The 23,300-nt window shown below is 52.8% G+C and overlaps 2 protein-coding genes and 1 long non-coding RNA gene across 3 annotated transcripts in view; 2 read left to right on the forward strand and 1 right to left on the reverse strand.

Moving 5' to 3' along the window:
- Positions 1–10,729, forward strand: TEX261 (testis expressed 261). Its single transcript, XM_064419151.1, has 6 exons — positions 1–152; positions 1,965–2,044; positions 4,221–4,374; positions 5,902–5,969; positions 7,059–7,161; positions 9,580–10,729. Exons 1-6 carry the CDS (start codon positions 83–85, stop codon positions 9,693–9,695), a joined length of 591 nt encoding a protein of 196 aa, XP_064275221.1. The 5' UTR covers positions 1–82; the 3' UTR covers positions 9,696–10,729.
- Positions 1–23,300, forward strand: part of LOC135299762 (uncharacterized) — a 200,255-nt gene that overhangs the window by 11,011 nt on the left and 165,944 nt on the right. The window lies entirely within an intron of this gene.
- On the reverse strand, positions 10,110–23,300 carry LOC135299755 (shootin-1-like). The gene is made up of 16 exons (XM_064419150.1): positions 23,205–23,300; positions 22,780–22,874; positions 21,936–21,996; positions 21,118–21,212; positions 20,820–20,985; positions 19,651–19,727; positions 19,032–19,113; positions 17,735–17,829; positions 17,350–17,496; positions 16,216–16,330; positions 15,481–15,589; positions 15,275–15,324; positions 14,531–14,640; positions 14,375–14,428; positions 13,147–14,038; positions 10,110–13,039 (listed from the first exon to the last, which is right to left on the reverse strand). The coding sequence occupies exons 1-16, from the start codon at positions 23,242–23,244 to the stop codon at positions 12,891–12,893; spliced, it is 2,337 nt and encodes a 778-aa protein (XP_064275220.1). The 5' UTR covers positions 23,245–23,300; the 3' UTR covers positions 10,110–12,890.

Here is a 23,300-nt window from a genome sequence, read left to right on the forward strand (position 1 = left end):
TCGCTGGTTCCGGCGGCGGGGCCGAGCGGGAGCGGCCCCGGCAGCGGCACCGGGAGCGGCCCCGGCGCGGCCCGGCCCCGCCATGTGGTTCATGTACGTGCTCAGCTGGCTGTCCCTGCTCGTGCAGGTGGCCTTTGTCACCCTGGCCATCGGTGAGAGCTGCGGGAAGGGCTGCGGCCGTGTCGCGACATGGCGGGGGGGGCTGAGGGGAGCGGGGACAGCCGGGGAGGGCTGAGGGGCACCGAGGGCTCCGAGTGCCCGCGGGGTTTGGGGCTCCTGGGTGTCCCCGAGCCCTTAAATCGTCCCTGAGATTTGGGGTCTCTGGGTGTCCCCAAGGGCTCAAAGTGTCCCCAAGCCTGGGGGTTCCTGGGTGTCCCCAAGCCCTTAAATCACCACAGGGACTCGAGGTCCCGAAGTGTCCCCAAACCCTTAAATTGTCCCTGAGATTTGGGGTCTCTTGGTGTCCCCAAACCCTTAAATTGTCCCTGAGATTTGGGGTCTCTTGGTGTCCCCAAACCCTTAAATTGTCCCTGAGATTTGGGGTCTCTTGGTGTCCCCGAGCTCTCAGAGTGTCCCCAGCACTGGGGGTCTCTGGGTGTCCCCAAACCCTTAAATCGTCCCTGAGATTTGGGATCCTTGGGTGTCCTCAGACCCTCAGAGTGTCCCCAGACCCTTAAATTGTCCCCAAGACTTGGAGTCTCTTGGTGTCCCCAAGGGCTCAAAGTGTCCCCAACACTGAGGGTCTCTGGGTGTCCCCAGACCCTTAAATTGTCCCTGAGATTTGGGATCCTTGAGTGTCCCCAAGCCCTCAGAGTGTCCCCAGGATCTGGGGTTCCTGGGTGTCCCCAAACCCTCAGGGTGTCCCCAAGACTGAAGATCCCAGGGTGTCCCCAAGGCCTTAAATTGTCCCAGGGATTTGGGGTCCCTGGGTGTCCCCGAGGGCTCAGAGTGTCCCCAGGATTTGTGGTCTGTGAGTGTCCCTGCCCCCTCAGTGTGTCCCCAAGATTTGGGGTCCCTGAGTGTCCCCTGAGGGCTCAAAGTGGCCCTGAGATTTGGGGGTCCCTGGGTGTCCCCGAGCCCTCAGGATGTCCCCAGCATTGAGGGTTTCTGGGTGTCCCCAAGCCTGTGATGTGTCCCCAAGACCGAGAGTCCCCGAGCCCTCAGAGTGTCCCCAACATTGGGGGTCCCTGGGTGTCCCCCAACCCTTAAATCACCACAGGGACTGGAGGTCCCTGGGTGTCCCCAGACCCTCAGAGTGTCCCCAAGGCTGGGAGCCTCCTGGTGTCCCTAAGCCCTCAGAGTGTCCCCAAGATTTGGGCTCCCCGAGTGTCCCACTTGGCTTAGGGTAACCCTGAGATTTGGGGTCCCTGGCTGTCCCCGAGCCCTCAGGGTGTCCCCAACACTGGGGTCCCTGAGTGTCCCCAAGCCCTTAAATTGTCCCAGGTGTCCCTGGGTGTCCCTGAGGGCTCAAAGTGTCCCCAAGCCTGGAGGTCCCTGGGTGTCCCCAAGCCCTCAGGGTGTCCCCAAGCCCTCAGAGTGTCCCCAGGATTTGGGGTCCCTGGGTGTTCCCAAGCCCTCAGAGTGTCCCCAAGCCCAGAGGTCTCTGAGTGTCCCCAAGCCCTCAGAAGGTCCCCGAGGTTTGGGGTCCCTGGGTGTCCCCAAGCCCTCAGAATGTCCCCAAGCCCTCAGAGTGTCCCCAAGCCCGGAGGTCTCTGAGTGTCCCCAAGCCCTCAGAGTGTCCCCAGGATTTGGGGTCCCTAGGTGTCCCCAAACCCTCAGAGTGTCCCCAGACCCTCAGAGTGTCCCCAAGCCCGGAGGTCTCTGAGTGTCCCCAAGCCCTCAGAAGGTCCCCGAGGTTTGGGGTCCCTGGGTGTCCCCAAACCTGCCGTGGGCCGGTGCCACCCCCGAGGTGCCAGCGGTGCCACCCCCGAGGTGCCAGCGGTGTCCCCGCGCTGTCCCCGCAGCGGCCGGGCTCTACTACCTGGCAGAGCTGATCGAGGAGTACACGGTGGCCACCAGGAGGATCATCAAATCCATGATCTGGGTGAGTGCTGGGGCTGACCCCAAATCCCCGAAACCCCAAACCCCTGAGACCCCAAAGCCCTGAGACCCCAAAGCCCTGAGACCCCAAAGCCCTGAGACCCCAAACCCCTGGGACCCCAAATCCCTGGGAAACCCCAAACCCCTGAGACCCCAAATCCCTGGGAAACCCCAAACCCCTGAGACCCCAAATCCCTGAAACCCCAAACCCCTGAGACCCCAAAGCCCTGAGACCCCAAAGCCCCAAAACCCCAAACCCCTGAGACCCCAAACCCCTGAGACCCCAAATTCCTGAGACCCCAAATCCCTGAAACTCCAAATCCCGGAAACCCCAAACCCCAGAAACCTCAAATCCCTAAAACCCCAAATCTCTGAAACCCCAAGTCCCAGATACCTCAGATCCCTGAAACCCCAAATTCCAAAAACCCCAAATCCCTGGGAAACCCCAAATCCTGGATACCCCAAATCCCTGAAACCCCAAATCCCAGGGAAACCCAAATTCGAGAAACCCCAAATCCCTGAAACCCCAATTCCCAAAAACCCCAAATCCCAGAAACCCCAAATCCCTGGGAAACCCCAAATCCCTGAAACCTCAAATTCCTGGGAAACCCCAAATCCCTGGGAAAGCCCAAATCCCTGAAACTCCAAACCTCATAAACCCCAAATCCCAGAAACCCCAAATCCTGGATACCCCAAATCCATAAAACCCCAATTCCCAAAAACCCCAAACTCCAGAAACCCCAAACCCCAGAAACCCCAAACCCCACAAACCCCAGCTCCCACAAACCCCAAACCCCACAAACCCCAAATCCCGGGAGCACGGGAGCTGCTCCCATCCCCCACGGCGGGTGAGGTTCCTGCTGCAGTTCCGTGCTGGGAACGCAGAATTCTGGCAATAATCCCATTTCCCCCAGATTTTTCCCATTTTTTCCTGTTGTTTTCTCTTTTTTCCCATTTTGTCCCCTTTTTCCCCATTTTCCTGGGTTTTTTTCCCATTTTTTCCCCGTTGTTTTTCTTTTTTTCCCTGTTTTCCTCCTTTTTTTTTTTTTAATTTCCCCCATTTTTTCTTTTTGTTTTTCCCCCCATTTTGTTTTGCCATTTTTCCCATTTTTCTGTTTTTTCATTTCCCCCATTTTTTATTTTATTTTATTTCCCCCCTTTTTTTTTGTTTGTTTTTCCCCCCATTTTTTCATTTTCCCCATTTTTTCCCCATTTCCCCCCCCATTTTTTCCATTCCCCCCATTTCTCCCCTTTCTCCCCATTTTCCCCCCTTTTTCCCCATTTTCCCCCCACTTCTCCCAATTCCCCCCCCTTTTTCCCCATTTCCCCCACTTTTCTCCTAATTTTCCCCCTTTTCTCTCCCATTTTTCCCCTTTTTCCCCATTCCCCCCATTTCTTCCCATTCCCCCCGTTTCCCCCCTTTTCTCTCCCTTTCCCCCATTTTCCCCCATTCCCCCCCATTTCTCCCAATTTTCCCCATTTTCCCCCCTTTTCTCCGTTTCCCCCTTTTTCCCCATTTTTCCCTCCATCCCCCCATTCCCCCCCGTTTCTCCCCCTTTTCCCCCATTTTCCCCCTTGCCCCCCATTTCTCCCCATATTTCGCCTTTTCTCCCCATTTTTCCCCACTTCCCCCTTATTTCTCCCCATTTCCCCCCTTTTCTCCCCATATTTCCCCCTTTTCTCCCCATTTTCCCCCCTTTTCCCCACTTCCCCCCATTCCTCCCCATTTTCCCCCTTTTCCCCCCAATTTCCCCCCCTTTTCTCCCCAATTTTCTTCTGTTTCTCCCCCATTTCCCCCCTTTTCTCCCCCTTTTTCCCCATTTTCTCCCCATTTCTCCCCCATTTTCCCCTTTTTCCCCACTTCCCCCCTATTTCTCCCCATTTCTCCCCCTTTCCCCATATTTCCTCCCTTTTCCCCCATTTCCCCCATTTTCCCCCTCATTTCTCCCTATTTCCCCCCTTTTCCCCATATTTCCTCCCTTTTCCCCCCAATTTCTGCCCTTTTCTCCCCAATTTTCTTCTGTTTCTCCCCCATTTCCCCCCTTTTCTCCCCCTTTTCTCCCCATTTCCCCCCCATTTCCCCCATTTCCCCCCCATTTCCCCCCTTTTCATCCTTTTCCCCCCATATTCCCCCATTTTCCCCCCACATCCCCCCGTGACCCCGATCCCGTTGCCCGCAGTTCTCCTCGGCGGTGCAGCTGGGGCTCTTCCTGTTCGAGCACTTCCCGCCCTTCCTGGTGGCCACGGGGCTCTTCAGCAACCTGGTGTACCTGGGGCTGCTGCAGAGCTTCCCCTGCATCGTGCTCAGCTCCTCCAACTTCCTCCTCTCCTGCGGTCAGACTCGCGTCCTCATGCCTCGGGGGGTTTGGGAATTTTTGGGAATTTTTTTGGGAATTTTTTTGGAATTTTTTGGGATTTTTTGGGGATTTTTTGGAGATTTTTCGGCAATTTTTCAGTAATTTTTCTGTAATTTTTTCCAATTTTTTCAGAGATTTTTGAGAAATTTTACAGGATTTTTTGAAGAATTTTTGGGATTTTCTGATTACCCCAAAAGACTCAGAATGCCCCAGGAATTTGGGATGTTCAGGGGTCAGAATATCCCGGGATTTTGGGGTTCCTGGTGTACCTGGGGCTGCTGCAGAGCTTCCCCTGCATCGTGCTCAGCTCCTCCAACTTCCTCCTCTCCTGCGGTCAGACTCACGTCCTGCTGCCTCGGGGCTTTGGGATTTCTTGGGAATTTTTTGGGATTTTTTTGGGATTTTTTGGGATGTTTTTTGGATTTTTTTGGGGGAATTTTTGGTGATTTTTCGATAATTTTTCAGTATTTTTTCTGTAATTTTTTCCAATTTTTTCAGAGATTTTTGAGAAATTTTACAGGATTTTTTGGGTGAATTTTTGGGATTTCCTGAGTGCCCCAAATGACTCAGAATGCCCCAGAAATTTGGGATGTTCAGGGGTCACCAAGGGTCAGAATATCCCGGGAATTTGGGGTTCCTGGTGGCCACGGAGCCACGGGAAATTTTGGAAGTTCTGAGGGATTTTTAGGGGAATTTTTTGGGATTTTTTTAGGATTTTTGAGAGAATTATTGAGAAAGTTTTGGGGTGAATTTTAGGAAAATTTTGGGAAATCTTTGGGAATTATTGGGGATTTTTTTGGGATTTTGTGTAATTTTCAGGGATTTTTTGATTGTTGCGGTATTTTGGGGGTTTTTTGAGGAATTTTGAGGCAGTTATTGGAGATTTTTTTGGGGAATTTTCAGAATTTTTGTTTTATTTTTAGGGAATTTTTGCGGGCATTTTTGGGGATTTTTTGGGAAATTTTTGGAAAAGTTTCAGGGATTTTTAGGAATATTTTTGGGGATTTTTTGAAATTTTTTTTTATTTGGGGAGGATTTTTGTTGCGATTTCTTGGGGATTTTTTGAGGAACTTTGAGGGAATTATTGGGGATTTTTTGGGGAATTTTTGGGGATTTTTTGGATTTTTCTGGGATTTTTTTGGATTTTTTGAGGGAATTTTTTGGGATTTTTGAGGATTTTTTGGGGAATTTTTGGGGATTTTTTGGATTTTTTGGGGATTTTTTTTGATTTTTTGAGGGAATTTTTTGGGATTTTTGAGGATTTTTTGGAGAATTTTTGGGTAATTTTCAGGGATTTTTTGGGAGAATATGGGGAATTTTTGGAAGAATTTTGGGGAGTTTTTGAGGGATTTTAGGGATTTTTAAGGGATTTTTTCGGGGATTTTCTTGGGATTTTTTGGGGAACTTTTGGGATTGGCCTGGGGGGGGCTGGGAGGCTCCAAGATTTGGGATTTTCCCTCTGGAATGTTCTGATCCCGTTGTTTTCCCCTGTTTTTCCCTGCAGTCCTGGTCGTGGTCAATCACTACCTGGCATTCCAATATTTTGCTGAGGAATTTTATCTCTTCTCCGAGGTGAGATCCCAAAAATTCCGGATTTTCCCCATTTCCCCTTTGGAAAATTCCCAATTTTTGGGTTGGTAGCTCTGAACTTCTTCAAAATAAAACTGATTTTTTAATTTTTTTCCAATTTTTTCGGGGTTTCTTGAGGTTCTAAAATTCCCTGGGAGCTGCAGGTTTGGGATTTTCCCAGGAAATTCCAGGAATGTTAATCCAAATTTATGATAAAATGCAAAAAACTTTAGGAATTATAGAAAATTTTAGGAAAAATAAGAAATAAATCATTAAAATTTCATTTTTTAACCAATTTACCCCAAATCTTTTCCCATTGGGAATTCCTATTCCTGATTTTTCTGTTGGAATTCCAAGAGGCCAAAATTCCATTAAAAAAACCCAACAAAAATCCAATTTTTCCCTGAATTTTTGTGGTTTTTTTCATCAATTTAATTAATTTTCCCAGGAGGATTTAATTGAATTCATTAAAATCTTAATTAAATTAACCCTTAATTAAAAATCTGGGAATTCAAAACCAGGAAGAGCAAGAAATTTGGGAACACCTCGAGGGAAGTTTTTTATCCCACAAAAAAGGAGTGAGATGAAAATTTTCCTTGGGAATTCTTGGAATTTTGGGGTTTTGAGTTGGAATTTTGGGATTTCTGGGTTGGAATTTTGAGATTTCCGAGCTGGAATTTTGGGAATTCTGGTTGGAATTTTGGGAATTCTGGTTGGAATTTTGGGAATTCTGGCTTCTTTCAAGGAAGAGCAAAAAATTTGGGAACACCTCGAGGAAACTTTTCCCCCACAAAAAAAAGGGGTGAGATGGACGCTTTTCCTTAGGAATTCTTGGAATTTTGGGGTTTTTGGGTTGGAGTTTTGGGGTTTTGGGGTTGGAATGTTGGGAATTCTGGTTGGAATGTTGGGAATTCTACCTTATTTCAAAGGAAAACCAAGAACAACAAAAAATTTGGGAACAGCTTGAAGAAAAGGGATGAGGTAGAAATTTTCCTTAGGAATTCTTGGAATTTTGGGGTTTTGGGGGTGGAACTTTGGGGTTTTTGGGTGGGAATGTTGGGAATTCCGGTTGGAATGTTGGGAATTCTGCAGGTCCTGGCTTATTTCACCTTCTGCCTGTGGTTGATCCCCTTCGCCTTCTTCGTGTCGCTGTCGGCCGGGGAGAACGTCCTGCCCTCCACGGTGCAGCCCGGAGGTGGGAACGGGCTTGGGATGGGGCTGGGAATGGGATGGGATTGGGATGGGGCTGGGATGGGGCTGGGATGGGGCTGGGAATGGGGTTGGGATTGGGATTGGGATGGGATTGGGATTGGGATGGGATTGGGATGGGGTTGGGATGGGGAATGGGATTGGGATGGGATTGGGATGGGATTGGGATGGGGAATGGGATTGGGATTGGGATGGGGTTGGGATTGGGATGGGGTTGGGATGGGATTGGGATTGGGATGGGATTGGGATTGGGATGGGATTGTGATTGGGATGGGATTGGGATGGGGTTGGGATGGGATTGGGATGGGATTGGGATGGGATTGGGATTGGGATTGGGATTGGGATTGGGATTGGGATGGGGTTGGGATGGGATTGGGTTGGGATTGGGATTGGGATTGGGATTGGGATTGGGATTGGGATTGGGATGGGGTTGGGATGGGGTTGGGATTGGGATGGGGTTGGGATGGGATTGGGATGGGATTGGGATTGGGATGGGATTGTGATTGGGATGGGATTGGGATGGGGTTGGGATGGGATTGGGATGGGATTGGGATGGGATTGGGATGGGATTGGGATTGGGATTGGGATTGGGATGGGATGGGATTGGGATGGGGTTGGGATGGGATTGGGTTGGGATTGGGATTGGGATTGGGATTGGGATTGGGATTGGGATGGGATTGGGATGGGGTTGGGGTTGGGATTGGGATTGGGATGGGATTGGGATGGGGTTGGGATTGGGATTGGGATTGGGATGGGGTTGGGATTGGGAATGGGTGGGAAAGGATTTTGAGTTCGTCTGGTTTCGATCCTGCTGAGAATGTCCTGGAAATTTGGGATTTGTGGTGGTCCTTGAGTCCTTAGAGAATCCCAGAAATTTGGGATTCCTGGGGCTTCCCAAGGGTGCAGAATGTCCCAGAAATTTGGGATCCTTGGGGGGATCCCTGAGCCCTTGGAGAATCCCAAGGATTGAACGTCCTTCCCTCCATGGGGCAGGCTGGAGGTGGGAATGGGATTAGGGTTGGGAATGGGATTGGGATGGGATTGGGATGGGAATGGGATTGAGTGGGAAGGGATTTTGAGTTTGTCTGGTTTCGATCCCGCTCAGAACGTCCTGGAAATTTGGGATTTTTGGGGGCATCAAGGGTGACACCGTCCTGGAAATTTGGGATTTTTGGTGGTCCTTGAGCCCTTGGAGAATCCCAGAAATTTGAGGTCCTTGAGCCTTCAGAGAATCCCAGAAATTTGGGATCCTTGGGGGTCATCAAGGGCTTGGAATGTCCCAGAAATGTGGGGTCCTTGGGTGCCTCTGAACCCCTGGAGAACCCCCCAAAGAAAGAATCCCAGGACTCCGTGAGTCCTTGGAGAATCCCAAGGATTGGGAGTGCTAAGGCCTCAGAGAATCCCAGAAATTTGGGATTTTTGGGGTCCCCAAAGGCTCAAAAAATCCCAGGGACTGGGAGTCCCAAAGGCCCAGAAATTTGGGATTCCCTGAGACTTCCAAAAGGCTCAGAATGGCCCAGAAATTTGGGATTTCTGAGCCCTTGGAGAATCCCAAGGATTGAATGTCCTGAACTCCATGGTGCAGCCTGGAGGTGGGAACGGGGTTGGGATTGAGAATGGGATGGGATTGGGAATGGGTTTGGGTGGGAAAGGATTTTGAGCTCGTCCGGTTCCGATCCTGCTCAGAACGTGCCAGAAATTTGGGATTTTTGGGGGTCCTTGAGCCCTTGGAAAATCCCAGAAATTTGGGGTCCTTGGGAGTCCCCAAAGTCTCTGAATGTCCCAGAAATTGAGGCTCCCAAAGTCCCAAAGAACCCCAGAAATTTGGGATCCTTGGGTTCTCCACAGGGCTTCGGAGAACCCCAGAAATTTGGGATTCCTGGGGCTTCCTGTGGGCTCAGAATGTCCCAAAAATTTGGGATTTTTGGGGTCCCCAAGGGCGCAGAATATCCCAGAAATTGGGGATCCCAAAGGCTCAAAGAACCCCAGAAATTTTGGGATTCCTGGGGGTCCCTGAAATCTTGGAGAATCCCAGAAATTGGGGATTCCTGAGGCTTCCTGTGGGCTCAGAATGTCCCAAAATTTTGGGATTTTTAGGGGTCACCAAGGGTCAGAATATCCCAGAAACTGGAGGTCCCAAAGGCTCAAAGAACCCCAAAAATTTGGGATTTTGAGAACCCCAGGAATTTGGGATCTCCGGGCGCCCCAAAAGCTCCGAGAATTCCATGGAATTGCGGCTTCCTGAGTACCCCATAAATTTGGGATCCGTGATCACCCCAAAAATCCAATCCCACATTCCCAGTGGGATCCAGGACCAGCCAGAACTTCTTTAGGAATTCCCTCCCAATCCCAAAACCCCCAAATCCCCCCTTCCCCTCTGGAATTCTGATCCCGTTTTCCGCAGACGACGTCGTCTCCAATTATTTCACCAAGGGGAAAAGAGGGAAACGCTCCGGGATTCTCCTCATTTTCTCCTTCATCAAGGAAGCCATCCTGCCCAGCAGGCAGAAAATTTACTGAAATCCGGGAATATTCGGGAATTTTTGGGAATATCCAGAAGATCCCCAGCCGGAATATCCCAAATTTTTGCCTCTTTCCGGGAATTCTTTGGGAATTCAGAGACTTGGACACTCCTGGAGGTGCCGACCACGCTTGGGGGTTTTTCCTGCTGATTCCTTGGGAATGTTTTCGTGGAAAATCTTGGGAATTTTGGGGATCTCCAAGTTCTCTGTGGGGTTTTTTTGGAGCTGCTCCTGGATTTTTCTGAGGGGTCCACAGAGCCGTGAATTCTAAAAAAAAATGGGAAAAATTGGGATAAATCCAGAGGATTCCAGCTGTCCCTTCATCCTCTTTTTCCAGAAGGAATGATCCCAAAAAAAAAAATCAGGATTTGGGTGGTTCAAATCTTGAAAATTCCCATTTTTCCCTCCAGCAAAGCCTGGGAAGGAGTTGATGGGAATGGATTTTCCATGGGAATCTCAGTTTTCCAAGGAATTCCCAGAATTCCGGATTTTTCTGATCCTGCAGAGGGGGAATGTTGAGAATTCCCAGATTTTTCCTTCCTCTTCCAAAGGGTGAAAATCCTCCGAGGGAGCTGCAAATTTCTCCTTTCCCCTCAGAAAATTCCCATTTTTTTTCCGGATTTTTCCATTCCCACCCCAGCCACGTTTGGGAATTCCTGATCCAGATGATTTTTTGAGGAATTCCCAAAAAAATGCCTTTGGAAAAGCTGGAATTCTACTCTGAGACCTCTTGGATTGAGATTTTTTTGTTGATTTTTGGGTTTTTTCCCCTCTGGATTTGCTGGAAAATTCCAGGATGGGAATGAGGAAAATCAGGAATTCCTGATTCCTTTGAATCCCGATTTTCCAGGGAATTTTTCCAGCTGTTTTTCCATATTTTTCCAGCCTGGATTTCCAGGAGCTGAATCAGATTTTAGGGAAATCGTGGAATTCCATAAATATTTAACCAGGAAATGGAAATTCGGGATGAAATTTGGGAAAAACATTCCCGGGAATGCGGGAAATTGATGAATAAAGTGGAGAAATCCTGGATTTTCCTTGGGGTTTTTATTGGGATTGGGATTTTTCCGGGTCCCTGGAAGTGTCCAAGGCCAGGCTGTGGAATTTGGGTGGAATTTTGCCACGGGAATTCCAGGAATTTGGGGGAAATCCATGGATTCAGATCCCATCCTGTGGGATTGTGGATTTTCCTGGATCTGGAAAAGGCAGGAAAAGGAAATTCCCAGGCTCTGGAATTTCCCTGGAAGAGCCCAAAAAAAGCTGGATTTGGAAAAACCGGGGGAAAAGCTCCAGGATTTGGGAAAAAACAGAGAAAAAAACTCCAGGATTTGGAGAAATCCAGGAAAAAGCTCCAGGAAAGCTCCAGGGTTTGGAGAAATCCATGAAAACACTGCAGGAAAATTTCAGGATTTGGAGAAATCTGGGAAGAAAATTCCAGGATTTGAAGAAATCTGGGAAAAAACTCCAGGAATTTTCCAGGATTTGGGAAAATATGAAAAAAAAAATAATCCAGGAATATTCCAGGATTTGGAAAAATCTAGAAAAAAACTTCAGGAAAGTTCCAGGATTTGGAGATCTTTGGGAAAAATCTCCAGGATTTGGGAAAAATCTGGGAAGAAACTGCAGGATTTGAAGAAATCTGGGAAAAAGCTCCAGGAAATTTCCAGGTTTTGGGAAAAATCTGGAAAAAACTTCAGGATTTGGAGGAGTCCAGGAAAGTTCCAGGAATTGAAAAAAATCTGGGAAAATCTCCAGGAAAATTCCAGGATTTGGAAAAGTCTGGAAAAATTTCCTGCTCTTTTTCCATCAGGAATTTCCCTTTTCCACTTTTTTTTTTTTTTGGGCCTCTCCTTCCCAGTTTTCCTCCAGGAAAATCCACAGGAAAAAGGAGCAGGAATTCAGGGAAATTTGGGAAAAATCCCTCCCAGCCTTAAAGCTTTGAGTTCCAGCTGGAGGAGGTGGGAAAAAAAATGGGATAAAAACAAATCCGAGGGAATTCCCAGGGAATGGAGGATTTGGGATTCCTGGGAAAGGAGCTTTGGAATGTCGGGAATAATTCCAGGTGGTCCCAAATCCAAGGGAAATAAAGGATTTTATTTGGATGTTGTAGGAAAGGAGGAGCTGCCGGAAGTTCTGTGGGATTTTGGGGAAGGAATTCCCGAATTTTGGGGGATTTGGAGGGTGGGATTTGGATCATTCCCAAGGCAAAGCAGCGCGGAATTCCAGGGGATCCCGTTTTTCCAGGGATTCCCAGGAGGGTGGGAAATTCTGGGAAAATCCCAGGAAAGGAGGGTGGGAAATTTTGGGAAATGAGGCAGGAAAATCAGGGAAAGGAGGACAGGAAATTCTGGGAATCGAAGGTGGAAAATCCTGGGAAAATCTTGGGAATGGAGGGTGGGAAATCCTGGGAAATGAGGGAGGAAAATCCCAGGAAATGAGGGCGGGAAATCCTTGTAAAGGGGATGGGAAATTCTGGGAATTGAGGGTGGGAAGTCCTGGAAAGGAGGCAGGAAAGTCTTGGGGAAAAAGGGTGGGAAATTCTTGGAAATTAGAATGGGAAATCCTGGAAAATGAGGGTGAGAAATCCTGGGAAAAGGGTGGAAAATCCCAGGAAAGGAGGGTGGGAAATCATGGGGGAAAAAATGGTGGAAATTCCTGGGAAAGGAGGCAGGAAAATCCTGGGAATTGAGGGTGGGAAAATCCTGGAAATAAGGGTGGGAAATCTTGGGATTTGACGGTGGGAAATCCCAGGAATTGCAGGTGGAAAATCCCGGGAAAGGAGGGCAGGAAATCCTGGAAAGGAGGGTGGGAAATCCTAGGAATGGAGGGCGGGAAATTCTGGGAATTGAGGGTGGAAAATCCTGGGAAAAGAGTGCAGAAAATCCCGGGAAATTAAGGTGGGAAATCCTGGCAAATAAGGGTGGGAAATTCTGGGAATTGAGGGGCAGGAAATCTTAGGAATTGAGGGTGGGAAGTCCTGGAAAGAGGCAGGAAAATCTTGGGAATGGAAGACGGGAAATCCAGGAAATGAGGGCGGGAAATCCCGGGAAATGAGGGTGGGAAATCTTGGAGAAAAAGGGTGGAAGACCCTGGGAAGTGATGGGAAAATCCCGGAAAATGAAGGTGGGAAAATCCCGGAAAATGAAGGTGGAAAATCCCAGGAAAGAGGGCGGGAATTCCCGGGAAGCGGCTCCTAGGCGTTGTCCCCGCTGTCCCAGCCCCAGCGGGGACGGGGACGTGTCCTGGGGAGGCCACCAAGGCCGCGGGGCCGGAAGGGGACCCTGGCCATGTCCTGGTCCTTGTCCGTGTCCGTGTCCGTGTCCTGGTCCTTGTCGCGGTTTCCTGGGAAAAGCCGTGACAGGAATGGCAGTGGGGACAGGAGGGCACAGGAGGTGACAGCTGCCGGTGTCACCTCCAAGCCCTCCTTGGGGACATTCCCAACCCCGTACCTGTGTCCGGCTCTGTCCCAGCCCCGTCAGGCTCCTGTGTTCCAGCGGAATTCTTCATGGAACTGGTCCCCATGGAATTGGTGCCCGTGGAATTGGTGCCAATGGAACTGGTGCTCATGGAATTCCCCATGGAATTCCTCATGGAATCGGTGCCCGTGGAATTGGTGCCCTTGGAATGGTTTCCCATGGAATTGGTGCCCATGGAATTGGTGCCCTTGGAATGGTTTCCCATGGAATTGGTGCCCATGGAATTGGTGCCCTTGGAATGGTTTCCCATGGAATTGGTGCCCATGGAATTGGTGCCCATGGAATTCCTCATGGAATTGGTGCTCATGGAATTGGTGCCCATGGAATTGGTGCTCACGGAATTGGTGCCCATGGAATTCCTCATGGAATCGGTACTCATGGAATTTGTGCCCATGGATTTGGTGCCCATGGAATTGGTGCCTGTGGAATTCCCCATGGAATTGGTGCCCATGGAATGGTTTCCCTTGGAATTGGTGCCCATGGAATTCTTCATGGAATTGGTACTCATGGAATTAGTGCCCATGGAATTGGTGCTCATGGAATCAGTGCCCATGGAATTGGTGCCTGTGGAATTCCCCATGGAATTTGTGCCCATTGATTTGGTGCCCATGGGATTGGTGCCCATGGGATTCCTCATGGAATTGGTGCCCATGGAATCGGTGCCCATGGAATTGGTGCCCTTGGAATTCCCCATGGACTGGTTTCCCATGGACTGGTTTCCCACGGAATTCCCCGCGGAATCCCCCACGGAAGCGTCCAGGGCGCGGCGCCGCCGCTCCAGGATGGATCCCAGCTCCAGGACGGATCCCGGCTGCTGCTCCCGGCTCTTCCGGCTGCGCCTCCGGCTCGGCCTCCGCAGGGCACCCTGGGACAGCCGGGGTCACCAGGGGGACACCACGGGGACAGCGAGGGGACATCAAGAAGACACCACGGGGACTCAAGGGACGCCAAGGGGACACCATGGGAGCATGATGGGGACATTGAGGGGACACCGAGGAGACAGCGTGGGGACATCATGGCGACACCATGGGGACACAAAGGGGAACATCAAGGGGAACATCATGGGGACACCACGGGGACGTCAAGGGACACAAAGGAGACACCATGGGGACACCATGGGAGCATGATGGGGACATTGAGGGGACACCGAGGGGACAGCGTGGGGACACAAAGGGGACACCAAGGGGACATGGCTGCCCACCAGGATCCCCTGCAGCTCCAGCGCTGCGCTCCTCCTCTTGCTGGTCATGGAGTCCTGCCGGGAAATCGGGAATGGCTCAATCCCGGGAATTCCTGACCCCGGGAATTCCTGACCCCGGGAATGCCAGGCCTGCCAGCCTGCTGTCCCCATTGTCACCTGGCACGGGGAGGGCCTGGCCCTGGCCGGCCGCAGGACGATCCCGCTGCGGATCCGCTCCAGCATCTCCTGCACGGCCCGGGCATGGACGTCCTCGGTCCCTGCGTCACCTGCCAGGGTGGCACTGCGTGTCACCTCCCCGTGCTGGGGACACCGCTCAGGTCACGCTGAGGGTGGAGCTGTCACCTCCCCGGGCAGTGCCACCCTGTCCCCAAATCACCCCCAATGGGGCTGGGGGACCCCTGGAGCGCCCCCTGTTCTGGTGACACTGGGGACACTCCTGCTGTCCCCATCCTGGTGACACTTTGGGGACACTCCTGATGTCCCCAGCCTGGTGACACTCTGGGGACACTCCCGCTGTCCCCCACCCCTCCCATCCTGGTGACGCTTTGGGGACACTCCCACTGTCCCCACCCTGGTGACACTTTGGGGACACTCCTGATGTCCCCAGCCTGGTGACACTTTGGGGACACTCCTGCTGTCCCCACCCTGGTGACACTCTGGGGACACTCCCGCTGTCCCCACCCTGGTGACGCTTTGGGGACACTCCCGCTGTCCCCACCCTGGTGACACTTTGGGGACACTCCTGCTGTCCCCCACCCCTCCCATCCTGGTGACACTCTGGGGACACTCCCGCTGTCCCCAGCCTGGTGACACTCTGGGGACACTCCCGCTGTCCCCCACCCCTCCCATCCTGGTGACACTCTGGGGACACTCCCGCTGTCCCCACCCCTCAGGACTCACTTTGCTCCCGGCTTTTCCGCGCCTTCCTCTGCCGCAGGGTGGCCAGGGGGCTGCGGGGGGGGACAGGAGGTGACACCGGAGGGGACAGGAGGTGACAAGTCTGTCACCCTGTCCCCTCCCCTCGGGGACAGTCAGGGTGGGGACAGCGGATTTCCGGGAATATTCCGGAATGTTGGCGGGAAGAGCCGCCGGGATGTGTCACCTACTCGGCGGGGCCGGCGGTGGCAGCGGGCGGTGGCAGCGGTGGCGGCGGTGGCACCTCGGGGTGGCCCTGAGGTGGCGGCTGCTGCGCCAGCTGCTCCCGGAGCGATCCCACTGCAATGAGGCGGGATTTGGGATTTGGGATCCCTCCGGAACATTCCGGAATCCCCCATGAACCCTCCAAAATCCCCCTGGAATCTGTCTGGAACGCCTCTGGAATTTTCTGGAATTCTTTGAATCCCCCTGGAATTCCTCTGGAACTCCTTGGAATCCCCCTGCAATCCTCTGGAATCCACCCTGGAATCTTCTGGAATCCCTTTGGAATCCCCCTGGAATGCCTCTGGGATCTTCTGGAACCCTCTGGAATTCTTTGGAATCCAACTGGAATCTCCCTGGAATCTTCTGGAATCCTCCTGGAATCCCCTCTGGAATCATCTGGAATCCCTCTGGAATTTTATGGAATTCCCCTGGAATCCTCTAAAACCCCCCTGGAATCATCTGGAATCCTTCTGAAATCCTCAGAAGTCCCTCTGGAATTCTTTGGAATCTGTCTAGAATCTTCTGGAATCCCTCTGGATTTTTCCTGGAAACCTCTAAAATCCCCCTGGAATTTTTTTGAATCTCCCTGGAATCCCCCCTGGAATTGTTTGGAATTTTCTGGAATCCCTCTAGAATCCTCTAAAATCCCTCTGGAATCCCACGGAACCCTCTGGAATTCCATGGAATGCGGAAATTCCCACCTTCCTTCTCCAGCCCTTCCAGCCTCTCCCTCAGCTCCCGCTTCTCCTCGCGCTCCTCCTCCAGCGCTTCCCGCGCCCGCCGCAGCTCCTCCCGCTCCTGCTCCAGCTCCTTCTCCTGTGGGACGCGGGAATTCCGGGATCTGGGAAAACCCCAAGGGCAGCAACGCTCCCCGACCCTAAAATCGGGGATTTGGGGAAAAACTCCCGGAGGGTTTTAGGGCAAATCTCCCCTCGCTGCGGGATGAGGTTCCATCAACACCTCGGGAAATCCATGGAAGAAAATCCATGGGGGGAAATCCATGGGGGGAAATCCATGGGGGGAAATCCATGGTGGGAAATCCATGGAGGGAAATCCATGGAGGGAAATCCATGGTGGGAAATCCATGGTGGAAATCCATGGAGGGAAATCCATGGAAGGAAATCCATGGTGGGAAATCCATGGAAAGGAATCCATGGAGGGAAATCCATGGAAAGGAATCCATGGAGGGAAATCCATGGTGGAAATCCATGGTGGGAAATCCATGGAGAGAAATCCATGGTGGAATTCCATGGAGGGAAATCCATGGTGGAATTCCATGGAGGGAAATCCATGGTGGGAAATCCATGGAGAGAAATCCATGGAGAGAAATCCATGGTGGAAATCCATGGAGGGAAATCCATGGTGGGAAATCCATGGAGAGAAATCCATGGTGGAAATCCATGGAGGGAAATCCATGGAGGGAAATCCATGGAGGGAAATCCATGGAGGGAAATCCATGGAGGGAAATCCATGGAGAAAAATCCATGGAGGGAAATCCATGGAAAGAAATCCATGGTGGGAAATCCATGGAAAGAAATCCATGATGGGAAATCCATGGAGGGAAATCCATGTGGGAAATCCATGGTGGGAAATCCATGGAGAGAAATCCATGGTGGAAATCCATGGAGGGAAACCCATGGAAAGAAATCCATGGTGGAAATCCAGGATGGGAAATTCGTGGAAGGAAATCCATGGTGGGAAATCCATGGAGGGAAATCCATGGAGGGAAATCCATGGAAAAGCAGCACCCAGGGAATAATGGGATTGTGGGGGTGGGATCTGGACCCCGCTGTCCCCTCCCCGCGATGTCCCCAACCCTGGGGACAGTCCCTCACCCGCTGGCGCTGTTCCTGCCGCGTCTCCTCCAGCTCCCGGCTGAGTTTTTCCAATTCCTGGAGCGCTTCCAGGATTTGGGAATTTGGTGTGGCATGCCTCAGCAGGATGGAGCTCTGGCGCTTCGCCTCCTTCTGCTGGACCAGCATCTGGGAGCGCGGGTGTCACCGCGGTGTCACCTCAGTGTCACCTCGGTGCCACCTTCCAGAGGGGCTGCTGGTGAATCCCACCCGGCTACATCCCAAAAAACCACAGCGGGAGACCCCTGGGATCACCCCATTCCCTTGGGATCACCCCATTCCCTCGGGATGGGTGCCAGGGGTGCTGGCACACCCCGCTGTCACCTCCGTGCCACCCCCAGCGGTGTCCCCAAGGCCTTGGTGGCACCTGGTGGGCGAAGGCCTCGGCGTGGCAGCGCAGGTCCTGCTCCAGCTCCAGCTGCTCCAGGGCCTGGCAGTAATCCTGGGTGACAATCTGGGACACTGCGGGGACAGCGGGGTGGCACCGGGGAAAGGGGGAAAGGGCGGGACATGGGGGAGAGATTTGGGAAATGGGGGGGAAAGGTTTGGGAAATGGGGGGGAAAGGGTGGGAAATGGGGGGGAAAGGGTGGGAAATGGGGGGGAAATGGGAAAAACAGGTGGGAAATGGGGGAAATGAGGGGTGGGAAATGGGGAAAAGATTTGGGAAATGGGGGGGAAGGTTTGGGAAATGGGGGAAAAAGGGTGGGAATGGGAAAAGGGGGTGGGAAATGGGAAATATTTGGGAAATGGGGGGAGAGATTTGGGAAATGGGGGAGAGATTTGGGAAATGGGGGGGAAAAGGTTGGAAAATGGGAAAATGGGGTGGGAAATGGGGGGAAAGGTTTGGGAAATGGGGAAAAGGTTTGGGAAATGGGGGGAAAAGGGTGGGAATGGGCAAATGGGGTGGGAAATGGGAAATATTTGGGAAATGGGGGGAGAGATTTGGGAAGTGGGGGGAAAGATTTGGGAAATGGGAGGGGGAAAAGGGTGGAAAATGGGGTGGGAAATGGGGGGAAAGATTTGGGAAATGGGGGGGAAAAGGGTGGGAAAAAGGGTGGGAAATGGAGCGGGAAAAGGGGGAATGAGGCGTGGGAAATGGGGGGGAAAGGGGGGGAAGGGCAGAAAAAGGGAAAATAGGAAAAAGGGGTGGGAAGTGGGGGGAAGGATTTGGGAAATGGGAGGAGAGATTTGGGAAATGGGTGGGAAAAGGATGGGGAAAAGGGTGGGGAAAGGAGGAATGAGAGGTGGGAAATGGGAAAAAAAAGGGGGAGAGGGCAGAAAAAAGGTGGAAAATGGGGGGGAAGTGGAAAAAAAGGGTGGGAAAGGTTTGAGAAATGGGAGGGGAAAGGATGGGAAATGAGTTGGAGGGAAAAAGGGGTGGGAAAAAAGAAGGGGGAAAATGATGGGAGAAAAGGGGAAAAATGATGGGAAAAGGGGGAAAATGGGGTGGAGAATAGGGGTGGGAAAGGGAGAGAAGAAGGGTGGGGAAAAAGGAGGTGAAAATGAGGGGAAAAAAAGGGAAATGAGGGTGATGCCACCAGGGGCACTTGGGCACGGCCACCTGGCGTGGCTGGGGACAGCCAGGGGCAGCTGCCCGCCGTTGGTTTGGGGTGGCACTGGTGGCACTGGTGGCACCGCGAGGGGACACGGGGACCCTGCTGACCTCTCTTGAAGGACCTCAGTGCCCTCTGGCTGGCGGCCAGGGCTGCCCGCAGGCGCTGCTGCTCCTCCCGCTCCAGCTCCAGCTGTGCCGGGAAAATCCGTCAGAAATCCGGGAATATCCGGGAGAAAAGAAGTGAAAAATCCGTTAAAAATCCGGGAGAAAATCCGTGACAAATCCTCAAAATATCTGTGGAAACTTCATGAAAAATCTGTGAAAAATCAAGGAGAAATCCAGGAGAAATCTGGGAGAAAATCTATGACAAATCCACAAAAAATCCATGAAAATTCAGTGAAAAATCCAGGACAAATCTGGGACAAATCCGGAGGAAAAACAAGAAAAAAATCAGTGAAAAATCTGGGAGAAAATCTAGGAGAAATCCACAAAAATGTCAAGAGCACTTTCATGAAAAATCAGTGGAAAATCAGTGAAAAATCCTGGAGAAAATCCAGGGGAAATCCACAAAATTTTGTGAACAATTTCGTGAAAAATCAGTGAAAAATCAGTAAAAAATTAGCAAAAAATTAATGAAAAATCCCACCCTGAGCCCTGGGACATTGCGGGGGGCTTAATCCCAAAATCCCAAAATGGGAAATGGGGGTTGGGGCTGGTTTTGGGGTACCTGGGTGTGCAGGTGCTGCAGCTGCGCCTGGAGGTCCCGGTGATGTTCCAGGAGCTGGGAGAGATCTTCCTGTGGAGCTGGGAGAAAAGTGGGAATGAGGGGTGGGAAAGGGGGAAAAAGGGGAAAAAGGAGAAAAATTGGGAAAAAGGGGAAAAATGGGGAAAGGGGGAAATGAGGAGTGGGAAATTGGGGGAATGAGGAGTGGAAAAGGGGGAAAAAGTGGGAAATGAGGAGGAGAAATATTGGGAAAGGGGGAATTGAGGGGTGGGAAATTGGGGTGGGAGTGGGGAAAGAGGAAAAAGGGTGGGAAAGGGAAGAAATGGGGGGTGTGAAAGGGGGAAAAAGAGGGAAAAGGGGGGTAGGAAACTGGGGGGAATGAGGAGTGGGAAAGGGAGATAAAAAGTGGGAAATGGGGTGGGGGAGAAAGGTTGGGAAAAGGGGAATTGAAGAGTGGGAAATTGGGGAGAAGTTTGGGAAATGGGGGGGGGGGAAGGGGGAAAAAAGGGAGCTGAGCCCCCCCGGTCACCCCATCCCAGCCGTGTCCCCCATATCCCGATTGGAATCTGCCTCTGCAACGGGATCCAGCGGGAATGGGGTGTGACAGCGGGGTGGCACCCCCGGGACACCCCAAACACCCCCCAGGGGCCATCCTGGGGTGGGAGCAGGGAATTTGGGATGTTCCCACCAGGTCCCGAGAGCAGGAAGTGGCACCTTGGGAAAAGAGGATGGGAAAGGGGAAGCGCGAGCGGCGTCGGCGACTGCGGTTGGATTTCGGTGTCGCTTTTGCTTGATTTGACCCAAAACGGGGCTTGGGAACGGCCCCAAAGCTCGGCGTGGGGACAAGCTGGGATTTGGGGACACTGGGAGGGGACAGCGGGGCAGGGATAGGATCCTGTTCCAGGGTGGGATGGGATGGGATTGGATTGGGTCTGGGATTCAGTGGGATGGGATGGGATTGGGATTGGGATTGGGATTGGGATGGGATGGGATAGGATGGGATGGGATGGGATGGGATGGGATGGGATTGGGATTGGGATGGGATGGGATGGGATGGGATGGGATGGGATTGGGATTGGGATTGGGATTGGGATTGGGATGGGATGGGATGGGATTGGGATGGGATTGGGATTGGGATTGGGATGGGATGGGGTGGAACACCCCAGGCTCACCTGGGAGCTGGGTAGGGACAGGTGGCTCCTCTGAGGTCACCTCAGTGTGTGTCACCTCCTCTGGGGTCACCTCAGGTGTCATCACAGGTGTCACCTCCTCTGGGGCCACCTCAGGGGTCCCTTTGGGGCTCCTGGCCAGGCTGAGCCTCTCCAGCCGAGCGTTCTCCTGCTCCACCAGAATCCCAGAATCCCAGAACTGGGGTTCCCCCCACGCCCCCAAGCCGGGCGTGCCCCGAGGGTGCCCCCGCACCTTTGTCCCCATGAAGGGACAGTTTTGGGGACCTGTCCCCATCCCCACCTGGGCGCTGAAGGCCTGGGCTCGCTGCCGGCACCGCTGCTCCAGCTCCACCTCGGTGTCCAGCGCCTCCAGCTCGGCCAGCAGCGCCTGCGACGCTGAGGGTGACACCAAGGGTGACACCGGGGGTGACACTGGGGGTCAGGTGCCACCAGCATGTCCTGCCCGCAGCCCGCTGTGCCCAGAGCCCGGCCAGGGCACCCGGGAGTGGGGCTGGCACTGTGACAGGGGGGGATTTACCCCAGAGTCTGTGGGGGGCAGGGAGGTGCCGGGGACATTGGGGACACGGGGATGGGACAATGGGATGGGACATTGGGATGGGACAATGGGAATGGGACATGGGGATGGGACATGGGATGGGACAATGGGATGGGACATTGGGATGGGACATTGGGATGGGACATGGGGATGGGACATTGGGGATGGGACATTGGGGATGGGACAATGGGAATGGGACATTGGGATGGGACACCGGGATGGGATATTGGGGATGGGACATTGGGATGGGACATGGGGATGGGACATTGGGGATGGGACATTGGGGATGGGACACCGGGATGGGATATTGGGGATGGGACATTGGGATGGGACACCAGGATGGGACACCAGGATGGGACACCGGGATGGGACACCGGGATGGGACATTGGGATGGGACATGGGGATGGGACATTGGGATGGGACATTGGGATGGGACATTGGGATGGGACACCGGGATGGGACACCAGGATGGGACACCAGGATGGGACACCAGGATGGGACAATGGGATGGGACATGGGGATGGGACATTGGGACGGGACACCAGGAAGGGACAGGGCTCACCTTGCTCCAGCTCAGCCAACCGAGTCTCGGTGTCATCTGGCACTGGATCCAGGGCCGGGTGCTGTGGTGGGAAAAACGGGAATGAGGCTCTGGGTTGGCATGGAATTCTGTTGGCATGGAATTCTGTTGGCATGGAATTCCGTTGGCATGGAATTCCGTTGGCATGGAATTCCTTTGGCACGGTGTTCCATTGGCACGGTGTTCCATCGGCATGGCCATGGCCAATGTCACCGCGTTGGCATGGTGTGGCATTGTCATGGCACGGAATGGCCCTCGGAACGGAATTCCATTGGGATGGCATGGCATTGGGATGGAATTCTATTGGGATGGAATGGCCCTTGGGATAATTAATGCCCCTGGGATGGAATTCCATTGGTACTGGTTGGCAGTGGCACCGCTTTGGTGCGGAATTCCATTGGCAGGCATTCCACCAGTGTGGAATTCCATCGGCACCAGCAGGGCATTCCATTGGCATTCCATTGGCATTCCATCGGCATTCCATGGGCATTCCATTGGACTTCCATCATCATTCCATTGGAATTCCATTGGAATTCCATCATCATTCAATTGGAATTCCATCATCATTCAATTGGAATTCCATCATCATTCCATTGGAATTCCATCATAATTCAATTGGAATTCCATCATCATTCCATTGGCATTCCATCATCATTCCATTGGAATTCCCTTGGCGAGCCCTGAGCCACCCGGACACCCCCGGTGCCGGGGACACTGTCCCCGTGTCACCCCTGGAATCTGGACATGGGGCACCCCCCGCTTCATCCCCCCGATTTATGGGATCGGGAAGGGGAAATCCAATGGGAAAGGAGCCTGGAAGCGATACCTGTCCAGGAGCTGCCTCTTCATCCTCCTGCTCCTCCTCCTCCTCCTCCTCGCTGCTCCCGGACTCCAAGATGGCTGCGGGGACCCGAGCCAGGACTGTGGTGACACCAGGGGTGACAGTGGGGGACAGGACGGTCCCTGGTACCCCTGAGTGTCCCCTAGCAGAGGGGGACACAGCCCTGGGGTCCCCGATGTGGCGCTGGGAACATCCCTTGTCCCCAGGGTCCCCCGGAGCGTTCCCCACAATCCCAGATCCGGTGGGGAACACTCCCGGGAATCTCAATCCCGACCCCTTTTTCCAGACCGGACCCTCTCCCCAGCCCAATCCCCCAATCCTGAGGAGGGAAAATCCCCCCCGACCCCAAATCGCACCCCCCAAACCCCACTGGTGACCCCCCAAAAATCCCCCACGAGGTTCCCCCTTACCCGCGAGGTGTCCCCCGACTCCGTCCCCAGCCCAGGCCATGCCCAGGGCCCCCAGACCCCCGAGATCTGGGGGTGCTCCCTCTCCCCGGCGCTGCC

The sequence above is a fragment of the Passer domesticus genome, chromosome 4, assembly GCF_036417665.1.
Source record: "Passer domesticus isolate bPasDom1 chromosome 4, bPasDom1.hap1, whole genome shotgun sequence".
NCBI lineage: Eukaryota > Metazoa > Chordata > Aves > Passeriformes > Passeridae > Passer > Passer domesticus.